General features: G+C 42.7%; 1 protein-coding gene across 4 annotated transcripts in view; it reads right to left on the bottom strand.

The window, feature by feature from the left end:
- DYM (dymeclin) overlaps positions 1-12,060 on the bottom strand; it is a 215,703-nt gene that overhangs the window by 43,659 nt on the left and 159,984 nt on the right. For all 4 annotated transcript variants that reach the window (XM_027671645.1, XM_027671642.1, XM_027671643.1 and 1 more), the window contains one exon: positions 1,084-1,266. In XM_027671645.1, the coding sequence (XP_027527446.1) occupies positions 1,084-1,266 (183 nt within the window). The remainder of the gene's footprint in view (positions 1-1,083; positions 1,267-12,060) is intronic.

Consider the following 12,060-nt stretch of genomic DNA (forward strand, 5'->3'; position numbering starts at 1 on the left):
AGAGAAGAGAAGAGAAGAGAAGAGAAGAGAAGAGAAGAGAAGAGAAGAGAAGAGAAGAGAAGAGAAGAGAAGAGAAGAGAAGAGAAGAGAAGAGAAGAGAAGAGAAGAGAAGAGAAGAGAAGAGAAGAGAAAGAGATAGGTACAGAGCAGGATTTCAGTTCCACTTTTAAAATTACCTTCCTTTATGGACCAGCAGATTTTTAGCCACACTAAATGTGTTATTCGCTGCAGCAAGAGACTTAGCACCCTGTTCAGCCCTCCCTTTCAGTATTTTGCATCTAGTGTGGCTTCATGCATTGCTCAGCTCTGCAAATACTGACTGGAAGAAAGGGAAACGTTTTTTACACATACAATTTTTCTAGTAGGAATTATTTCTCAAGTTCTCAATATGAGCATTAAAGCCACTATCAGATGCAGCAATAATTAACAACTGCTTCCCAAAGTCATACACCATAGAGAGACACACTGGTTGCAGTTTCTCATCCACAGCTATTTTCTTCTGTTTTTTTTTCTAAATTGTTTCCTTACCCAATGGGAAGGTTGTTGTTTTTAGGTGAAAACAACACACAGCCCAGAGAATAAGGCAGCTGAAGCCTGCTCTTAGCTATTGAAAAATAATTCCCTGTGATCATTAATAGCCTGGTGATGGGAGTAAGAGAAAAGAAAAGGATTGTTTGATGATGAAAATCTGCTTTTGCTCTCCTGACAGACCCGTTTCTATCAAAGGGCAGTAAAGAGAAGCTGATGCTGTCCTCCCTTTGGAGGGGTGAAAGATGTGTCAAAGCTTGGGAATTCCTTATCAGAGGCAACTCAAAATCCCCCTGACTCTGCTGAGTTAAAGATATGGGAGAAGGTTGTTAAAGAAATTAGAGGGTTGGAACTAGCTGGTCTTCAAGGTCTCTTCCAACCCAAACCATCCTGTGTTTCCATGTTGCCCCGAAGTTGTTACAGCGGAGACCCAGAAAATAGGAAAGAGAAACTCAGCATGTCAAAACAAACCGATGGAAGTGATGAATATTTCCACCTCTCAAAGGAGATCAAATAACCACGTGCAAACCACCCCTGGTATCACATGCCACTCACCAGATCTATGTTTTGCATGATGTCCTGGAAGGAAGGGTGAGTCCGGAACTGCTCGAACAGATCCCGCTTGTAGAGCAGCGCGTACACCAGGTTCGGGTTGTGATGGAGGGAATTTGTCAGGCAGGAGTTGATGATCTCCAGCATCATTCTGATCACCTCCTCGATCACATTCAGGTCTTGCGCCTTTAAGAAAGGAATAAAAGGTTAGTGTGCCCTTTTCCGCTGTAAAATACACTGAGTAATAAAGGCAGCGCACACGTAATTATTATTAATGGAGCTGTTAGATGGTTAATGTCTCTGTGGTGAGCAAATCTGGCACCCCAGTACCTGGAAAGAGATATGTTTTCTCCTGTAATCACCAAAATTTTAATTGAAATGCATCACACTAGTGTGCAGCCTCACAGCTTGATTCTCTCAACAGGAGCCATCTCCTCACGACATGAAGCATTATCTTATAGCAATCAGCCAAATTCACCAAGGATTAAATGAACTTAGTCTTCTCAACCTTTCCTGTGCCAAGTAAAAGCGCTTCAGTTTATATTTAATTTAACACATTTTCTGTTGAGCCCCTGCTTGGGGGAGGAGGGAGAGGGAGAAGAGAGAAAAAATATCAGAAAAATAAAAAATGGCTGGTGAGAGAGAAAAGCAAAGACAGCCGAAGTAAAACTGACTGGATCAAACCCCACTGCATCTTGAACATCCATCACTGTTACCAGACTTTGTCCCTCTGAGCTCTTTTTTTTAAAAACTATTTTCCTGGCATTGAAGAACACTTGTAATAAATGAAAAAGAAGAAGTCTCCTTTTGTAGTGCACTAAGCTTTATCAAGATAAACTTGTAGAGCTTTTCATCTTGTCAGTGCCTTTGACAAACCATTCCTGATGATTCTGAAACTCAAAACTTTCTAAGCTGAACAAGCTGGCATGTGAACTCCTGCCAGCCTTCTGAATTTCTCTCCTTGAGCTCCCCATCGTGATATTTCCAATACGATCGTTCAGATTGGAGAGCTGTCTGTCCTCCCTTGGAATAGAGTTAAAAAAGGCAATTCTACCTTGCTTGTACCGTTTGGTCTCTCCATCACGTCAAACACAAGACTGGGAGACTTTACAGGTCTGGCAAGAATGTGAATCACACAAAACCAGCCTGAGTTTTTCTGCTGGGTACAAAAACACTGAAATCACCAATATTTCCCTTCACCAGCTGCCTACAAAGCTCATTTTCTGAGTTATCACATGGCACTTAAATTCTTCATAATAAGGTAGTACTTGTAACAGCATTTTGTTGGACTGCCATCCAACCTGTACATAGTTATTTTCTACTATAAAGTAGCACTGTAGGAATTGTTACTTGCCAAATGTAGCTTCTTACCAAGGCAGAAGAAAACACAGGAAGTTTTCATTGTCCTGGTTAGACTCATGAAGAGCAAAATTCTTTGCTACCACTTGGCTCTGGCTGCTTTCAATGCAAAGCAAAGGTACATTTCTTCCTGAAACTGCAGATCACAGAATCCCAGAATGCTTTGGGTCAAAAATTAAATGCTTTTTCATAAAATATGTTCACCTTAAACCCCAAATATGTTCACCTTAAGCCCCAGACACACAGCTAACTGAAGCATAAAGCATTGCTAACCATCTCCAACTAGGTTGGAGACTGCCAGTGGTCAGCTTCAGTCAATGAAAAGTTGCAGAAGTTATTGCTCAGTAATTAAACATAAGGTTTTAGGAGCCAATGGACAGAATCAACCATCTGTTTTTCAGCTGCTATGTTCCAGGTGAAGAATCTGGGACTCCAGTGAAGAAAAACAGGAGATACAGTGAAGATTTTTACCCACAGCTGACTAGACCAAAAAAGAATAAGTTATAAGAAGAATGACCTCCATGAAAGACAGAGAAGTGGGACTGAATCCTGGTATTGCATATACGTTATCAGAAGAACCATACTCTCCTATAATTAGTGATAGAAGCATTTCTAAAGGTTCAGAAGTCTTCAAAACAAAGGAAAAAACAAGCTGAAAGCCAAGGACAGCATCTGGACGAGATAATGGAGAAATGCTGGAAGAGCTGATAAAATGTTGTGTGATTTTTCTGCCCTGTATCACCAGTATCAGGGTGCAGCCCCTCTGCACCCAGACATGGCACCGAGACAGGTATGAACAAGGCTACAAAAATGTTTTGCTGTTGAAGTTTATCCCCCTGTGTATTATTTTCAGAGTAGCTGAACACATCTGAAATGCTGCATGTGCATGGCCAAGTCAAGGACCACCCCCCCATCCTCAGCAGCAGTGTAAGACTGTGATGTTTTTGACTGGATTAGCTGTTATAAGGAAAGAAAAGCCAGATAATGATTTGCAGGGGATGAATAGACACGTTTCAACCTATTAAACAGTATATTTAACTGAGAGGAGTTCAAAGTAACAGCATTTTCCTATGCCTACAATTGACAAATTCAATATGGCATTCACATCTAAAATTATTACAGTATTCCTTTACAAAACAGGGCTCAGAAAATGGCTCTGTTGACATTGATGTGTACCAATCCTCCCCCACCTTTTTTCTGGCTTTTTCGTTTATACCCCTGGAAATAATTATACCAATAATTAAAACAAAGGTGGCAACTAAAAGCTTGGTACCGACTCTGTGAGACTGAAATTAAAACAGCAAAACGGATGGGAATGTAGGCACATCATCAAAGGGTAATCCAAGGAAACCACCTCACGTTCCTTCTCTGGAGAGGAATTAAATGTGGTGCTTTTCTTGCAAAGATTCTAACTTCTAAGGCAAAAAGCCAGAGGCTTGGTCATGTTCTAGCTGCGCAAGGAATAAACCAGGCAGCGACAGCTACAAGAAGCCAGGTAGGGTTCTGGGTAGTCTGGGTCTCTTTTGTTAAAAGAAAAAGGAAAAAACAAGTGATCACGCCAGAGGAAAGAGAATGGAAATAATCTGAGAGGATGCAGGGGAAAATATGACAAATGAGAACGTTATCTGGAGAAAAACAATTTGAGTTTGATAAACACTACGAAGGAAGACACAAAAGTGCAAAAGCAAGGCACATGATGGGCAGAGCTGGATGTTCTTGGATCTGACCAGGCTGGAATACTGTTGCTTTCCTTACTACAATACAATTACTAATTAGCATGACATCCTCCTGGGCAAAGAGTTCCGGATTCAATACTTACACACTGATGCATAAAACCAGTTGAAAAGTATATGGCTTATAAAAATCAAAGAAGTCAAGCAGCCTAACAGCAAACCCCAGGCATGTGCTCATAGTTTGGTTCCTTACAGACATATTTACCCATCAAAACACTGTCAGTGGAGGACGCAAAAATTCAGTGTCACCAAAAACCTGTTTAATTTAGGGTACCCATCTTCTGGTTCCCACAGTAAAACATTCTGAGTGCTCATCTTTCTAATTCAATTTGACATCAAATTAATTTCAATTTTTGTAATAATAAAGAACTGGTAAATAAAGTTCTGTTATGAGTTAATGCAAATCTCCAGCCTCTAAATGTCAACAATTCTGAGGAGATAAAGGGAGGCACGTCCTTGTATGATTCAGCTTAAGTTTGTGTAACCATCCCTCGTGGGGATGGCCCCACAACCTGAGCTGGGGTAACACTTCAACTGCCCGTTACCAGCAGTGACAGCACAGCTGTATCCAAGGAATGTTGGGAGTCCTAATTTCAGGTTGAAATGACGAATGAAACAATTATTTTCTTTAGGTTAAAAATTTAGAATTTCAATATGTAAAGGGGGCTTATAAGAAAGAATGGGGGCAGAGTTCTTTGTAGGGTCTGTAGCAGTAAGAAAAGGGGCGATGGTCTTAAACTGAAAGAGGGGAGATTCAGACTAGATGTAAGAAGAAATTGTTTGCAATGAGAGAGGTAAAATACTGGAACAGCCTGCCCAGAGAAGCTGTGGCTAACCCATCCCTGAAGTGTCCCAGGCCAGGCTGGATGGGGCTTGGAGCAACCTGGGATAGTAGAATGTGTCCCTGCCCATGGCAGGAGGTGGAATGAGATGATCTTTAATATCCCTTCCAATCCAAACCATTCTGGAATTCTATTCCATGATTCTAAAAACTACTGGTGCATAAACTTAAGTCTCATATCATGTCCACATGACAACTACATATTTCAGATTATATATTATTTTGTATATTATTATCTATCATTACGTATTTATTTACTGCAAACCAGAATTCACTTAAATGCAACAATTTCCCCCCCCGTTTTACCTGGATGTATAGTAATCCCCAGTCCAAAGTAACAAATAATTTTAAGCCTAAACAGGTCTACTTTGCAACTTTTTTTACAAATCTGAGATCTAACAGAGCACCCTTTCCTTTGTGGCAAGATCCATACAAATGGTTATGCAACACACGACAACTTGTATGGAGATCCAGGTTGCTGCTGCCTACTAAAGAAGCTCCATTTCTCACTGTGCATCCATATTCCAGTAATTTTCCAGACAAATAGTGCTTTCAGCTAAACAACTACTAAATGTACACTTAGCACAAAAAAGCAGGAAGAAGCTAATCTGCCTCAAAAAACAAAACCTGAGCAGGGATGGGTAAGGCAATACCCCACAACTGTACAATGTAAACAGAGTAAAAAAACCAACACAACAGGAAAGGCACATGGTACTGAAGTCTTAATCCAAAGAAACCTGATGAAGTAAAGTCAGAGTGTCATGTAACAGCAAAAGAAACACACGATGGAAATGCAGGTTGATAAAAACAACATGTCCAAACACAGTCCTGAACTTATTGCTTATTACAATAAATGGCTTTCAGCAAGTGGGATCTTGCTGCCAGTAATAGGATGCTCTGACATATGAATTTTCAAAAGTGTAAGTTTCTTTATGTCACAGCTTGGTGGCTTTAGCTCACAACAACTGACACTGCAGGTCCCTCTCCAGCAGAGCAAGGAGTGCACACAGTATGAAAAAGCTGTGAAGAAGCTACTTAAAACATCTGGAGGCGCTGTAACAGTTTCCTTCCCAGGAACTCCACAATTAACATCAGCAAAACCACCTTGGACTCACCACTCACCCAGGTAGTTCTGAGTGACCCCTTAAAGGGCATCTGCTCCCTTTGCCTCTCTAAGTCAGAGAATCCCAGAATGGTTTGGGTTAGAAGGAAACTTAGAGCTCATCTCATTCCACCCCACTGCCATGGGCAGGGACACTTTCCACTAGAACAGGTTGCTCCAAGTCCCAACCTGGGACTGGACACTTCCAGGGAACCAGGGGCAGACACAGCTTCTCTAGGAAACCTGGGTCAGGATCTCACCATCCTCCCAGCCAGGAATTCCTCCCCAATAGCCCATCTAACCCTGCCCTCTGGCAATGAGAAGCCACTGTCCCTCCATCCCTTGTCCCCAGTCCCTCTCCAGCTCTCCTGGAGCCCTTTAGGCCCTGGAAGGGGCTCTCAGGTCTCCCTGGAGCCTTCTCTTCTCCAGGTGAACACCCCCAGCTCTCCCAGCCTGGCTCCAGAGCAGAGGGGCTCCAGCCCTGGAGCATCTTCGTGGCCTCCTCTGGACTCTCTCCAACAGCTCCACATCCCTGTGCTGTTGTGGACCCCAGAGCTGGAGGCAGCTCTGCAGGTGGGGTCAAGTCCTCCTCTCCCAGCCAGGTAGGATGTAGGAAGAGGAGTCAGAGGAAGGTGCAGCAAGCACCAGGTACAGCACTCCACTTATCAGGGAGGGCTGCACCATGTCTGTGTTCCTGCACCCACAGTGGGACCCACCCATCATCCTCTGCTCTGGGGCTGAAAGCTTCCATATGGATGCAGGGATAGAAGAAAGGTGAGGGTGGACGTTGCTCAGGCAACATTAATTATGGCTCTTCTCCATTCTGAGCCCCTATTCACGATGACTCACTATAATTTTTCATCAGTGAGATTCCATAATTTGCAAACATAAATCATAAAAATTTCTAGTCATAAATGACTACTTCCTCCATGACGCAGACATGACTATAAAGGCAATTTTGTCAGCAATGGAAAACAAAAGGACACACATCCCGAATATTTAACAGATACCAAAAAGACTAAGAATGCCAAATTAACCCCAAACAGCCCCTGCCATTCCTTTTACCAGGGAGAAACAAGGAGGAAAAATTTGGTAAACTGTTCCAGATCCATAAGCTGCAGCCACAAAATGTATAGCTGAATGAACAGTTCAGTTCATTTTCCATCACACTTTTTTTTCATCTGGCTTTGTACATGCTAAGGAATACTTCAAATAATTATGTTTTTGGACATTCAGTAGTTAGTTCTTCCATGCCTGCCTGAAAGCCAGCTATTACAGACTCCAGGGTGGTTTTCCACACTCTTCTGTGTGGAACAGACAAGTGACACTTCAGGGAATTTCACCTTGATAACATAATTTAATAGCATCCACAATTATAAATGATGTAAACATCCCTTTCCTTTTTAAAGAGGAATATCTACAGTTAAATAGTTTCAAATAATTTATTTTTAGTTGCTTTAAGAGAAGCATATGTATCTTGTTTGTATTAGCTTTGGGGAGATTCCAAGAGAGCTGTCTGAATTTCCTGCATTTTCAGCAGAAAATAAAACCTTCAACAAAATAAACTCGCTCTGCCAAAGGAGTGGAAGAGCGGAGGGGAAAGAAGGAAGCTCACAAGAAAGCTGTTCTTACCCTCACTGAGCAAAGGAACTTCAAAGCCAAGCCTTTGGTGACCGGAATCTTATCTTCATCTCTTTTACTGGCAATACGCTTCAGCTGTTCTATGTCAAACCCAGACAACTTTTGGTCAAGGAGGTATTAAGTGAAAAAATGCAGGGCCTATGGTGATTATAGCCTGAAAAAGTAACTCTGGCATCTCTGATCACTGCTTAGAAATGAAAGCAGAGCTGTCACACCAGAGCAAAGTTTGTTGCCAGACATTTTACTAAACAAACTCTCCATCCTGACACTCCTTCATTGCCCTCCTGAATAACTGAGCAAGCTAAAAGGGTGGGTTTTCACCCATGTCCAGCCAGCCCCTGTGGTAACACAACATTTCCAATGAGGAACACGGTGCTTTCAGCCCATACCACGATGCCAACGCCCACCACAGCCCACAACAAGGCTACGCTGTAGGAGGTGCCGTGGTGGTGTGTCCTGTCCCAGGGAAAAGGGCCCAGGAACTGCTGCTCCAAGGGAAAACACACTAAACGACACCTGCCAAGGCAGCAAACCCAAATGCTTGGAAGAAACCCTGTCTGCCACAGGGTTGGGCTTCAATAGCCACTGGCCAAGGAAATACAAAGCTGTTCCTGAGGGCACGTATATATGTGAGTGAAGGTGTAGGTGCTTTATTGGTACTTCTTATGTGACTTCATTGTGTTTGTTACCCAGCTGACCTACAGCTAATGCACAGCTCATCTCCTGGCCACACCTTCACCTTCATCTCTTCTTCCATCCATGCCCTTGCTATCTTGGAAATCCCAATCCTAAAACGTTTCATGGTGAAATAATTTAGCCTTTACCTCTCTCAAAGTCCAAAATCAATCAAAAATACTATAAAATGGCCCAAATCCCCTCAGTGCTTTACTGATTCTTGGTGATGCTTCACTGTCCTAGACCTCTGTCCATTTTACCTGTTTACTGAGGACTTTACAGTTCAAAGAATCTCAGAATGGTTTGGTTTGGAAGGGATCTTAAAGCTCATCGTGTTCCATTGGTAGGGACACCTTCCACTAGACCAGGGTGCTCAATGATCAATCAATCAAATCACATAATTTTCATCCCAACTAGTTTAGAAAAAGTAAATTACTATGCTAGCCATCTCTTCAAGAGGCAAGTCTAAGTCCACCAAGAAGTTCCAGCACAAGAGGGTCCACCCCAGTGCCAAAAAACCTGACAGTCACTGGCTAGGGGCTCCAACATTGCACATGAAAGAAGACAGCATTTCCAAACCACATTCAACAATGACAACAAAATGCAAATATTGCTCAGTAGAACTAAACCCAATCATTGTCTAAGGTCCCACAAAACTGGGGAAGCAACTGCTGCTAGGAAAATGACAGCATTCCTGCTAAGAAAATTAAAGTTAAAACTGTGAATTTGTATTTTTGTCAAATCATACTTGAAATACTAATGAGGTTCTCTTGCTGTTGAAAGGAAATGGAGATTTCTCCACTTCTCCTTGAAACTAAGCAGTATTCCCTAAAGGTATGGGAAGATTTTGTTTAGTTTGACTGGTAGAACAGGAAAGGACAAGTTCCCTACACAACCTCAACTCCACCATACAAAGGTAAATAGATCATTATGATACAGGCTTTAATTAACAAAACCCATCTACCTTGAGAAGAGTTCAAGGACTTTAAAGACATTCCTCAAGTGAAAAATCTCTGATTCCAGCCCTACACACTCAGCTTAGCTGCAAAATGTCACCAACAAATCAGTTTGGAGGAGTCACTCAGCAATTACTGCTGTGGGAACTGAAACCCTGATACTCGTCATGGAATCACAGAATGGTTTGGATTGGAAAGGACCTTGAAGACCATCTCATTCCAATCCCAATTCCACCGGTAGGGACACCTTCCGCTATTCTGGGTTGCTCCAAGCCACATCCAACCTGGCCTTCAACACTTCCAGGGATCCAAGGGCAGACACAGCTTCTCTGGGAAACCTGTGCCAGGGCCTCAGAACCCTCCCAGCCAGGAATTCCTTCCCAATATCCCATCTAACCCTGCCCTCTGGCAGTGGGAAGCCATTCCCCCTTATCCTGCCACTCCGTGATCCAGTAAAAAGTCCCTCTCCATTTTCTTGTAGGCTCCCTTCAGGTACTTACTAATTTAATTTTTTTCAATTGCATGGCAGGTGTTATACAACACAAAGTTTCCCATTTATGTGTCTAATGCATAATGGTACTTACTGAAATCTATAGACTTACAAGTATATTTCTTAAAAGACAATTTCTGAAGAACCTCTTCGAAGGAAGTAAGTGGTCTTCCAAGAAGGAACAAACTTAACAATTGTGTAGGTTGGTACAGCACTACATACACACTCATTTTTGTGGTTCAGTATGTACCTAAGTCCAGATGTAATCATCCTTGTCATATCTTCACTGCTGCTTCAGAATGGGTTCTTAACCTTTTCATCCTATTTGATGTTTTGAAGTAGAGAAAGCCTTATTTCTATCATGAAGAAGAATAAGATGGAAAAATATGACATCTTGCAAACGGCCAGAAAAAAAGACCAATTAGCAATTTAAACCAAACAGTTTTCTTCACATTTTTCCTTCACACCTCCCAAACTTTCCTCTATACAGTACACCACAGTTACAGGATTTATCCACTAGTTCTTTATAGCCCCAACATAATCTCTGACTATATTATCAACTATATTCTTTACCCTCAGTATTATGTTTAGCAGTAACAACTATGATACTCATTGCAAAAATTATATATACACATATATTAGCATAGTTCCCAAGAATCAACAGCTGTCATTCAAGAAAATCACTCAGTGCCACAGATTACTTGAATCCTAGGCCCCTTCATGACAAGAGAGACCTTGAGGGGCTGGAGCGTGTGCAGGGAAGGGAACGGAGCTGGGGAAGGGGCTGGAGCAGCAGGAGGAGCTGAGGGAGCTGGGGGGGCTCATCCTGGAGAAAAGGAGGCTCGGGGGGACCTTCTGGCTCCTACAACTCCCTGATGGATCCGGGGGGGAGTAGTTGGGCTCTGCTCCCAAGGAACAAGGGAAAGGATGAAAGCAAACAGAATCAAGCTGTGCCAGGGGATGTTAAAGGTTGGATATTGGGAAAATTTCTCCATGGAAAGGGCTGTCAAGCATTGGCACAGGCTGCCCAGGGCAGGGGTGGAGTCCCCATCCCTGGAGGGATTTAAAAGCCATGTGGATGTGGCACTTGGGGACGTGGGTTAGTGGTGGCCTTGGCAGTGCTGGGGGAAAAGCTGGACTTGATTATTTCAGAGGGCTTCTCCAGCATAAACCTGTGATTCCACGATTTTGCAGACCTACCTTTAGTGTCTAAGCAATTTTAATTGGGAAGATATCAAACCACCCTGAACATGCAGCAATCCCTGACTAAAGCTGTGAATTGCACAGAAGGTGAATTCCTAAGTTCTCCTCCCGTTCCACACTGATTAGATCCTGTGGTTCAGCATCTCTGCCATGAGATTTCAAAACCATTACTGACTTGGAACTACGACAGTTGTCTCCCACTGAAAGTACCGCTCTGAATAATTTTGATTCTGTCTAAGGGAAGAAACATGACAAGCAAGACTGTGTAATCCAAGTTCTCAATAACAAACACAGCCTGTGTGGAGTTTCCATAATTTCCATACTATCCAAGCAGATGATCTTCCGGTCCTGATGACACACAGGATGTCAGTGGGAAAAGTCAGTGCTGCTCTCTACCCAGCAGCCAAAAGATTGTATATTCCTGCCCTTGGGGTGAAAATTGCCATTGAAATTTCTGTGGGAGGCATAAGAAAGTGAAGGAGGGGTTTGCAGAGCAGACATATCCATCATTTACAACGTGGGGAATGCCAAGGAGGCACGTGAAGGGGTGTTACTGCTGAGGCCACACTGCCCCTGCTTCCGCAGTGCAAGACTCCTGCTCTGCTCAGACACCAACAATCACTGCAAAGGTAAACCAAGGTGGGCAGCACATTGATAGAAAATCACAACAAAATGCAAAAAACCCCTACGGACAGCCTCATGACAATATCAGGCATGTTTAAAAATAGTAGTGAGATAAAAAAGGTTGATTCAACATGTTGCTGTTCATGTAGAAGGTGACTGTGTGTGCACAGAAAACTTCTTATGGTGGTTTGGTATGAAGCACCAGCAGTGCATGATAAAAAATGTCAGGTATCAGGTGAGAGACACTTGATAAGGGGTTATGGTATCAGATTCCCAAACTGCTGTGAGCAGTAATATGCTGCTTTACAGCCATCATCTTATACCAAAGTTGAACATAAATCATGGAGAGGGCTTTT

This window comes from Neopelma chrysocephalum, unplaced genomic scaffold (genome assembly GCF_003984885.1).
Source record: "Neopelma chrysocephalum unplaced genomic scaffold, ASM398488v2 Primary Assembly neopelma1_97116, whole genome shotgun sequence".
Taxonomy (NCBI): Eukaryota; Metazoa; Chordata; class Aves; order Passeriformes; family Pipridae; genus Neopelma; species Neopelma chrysocephalum.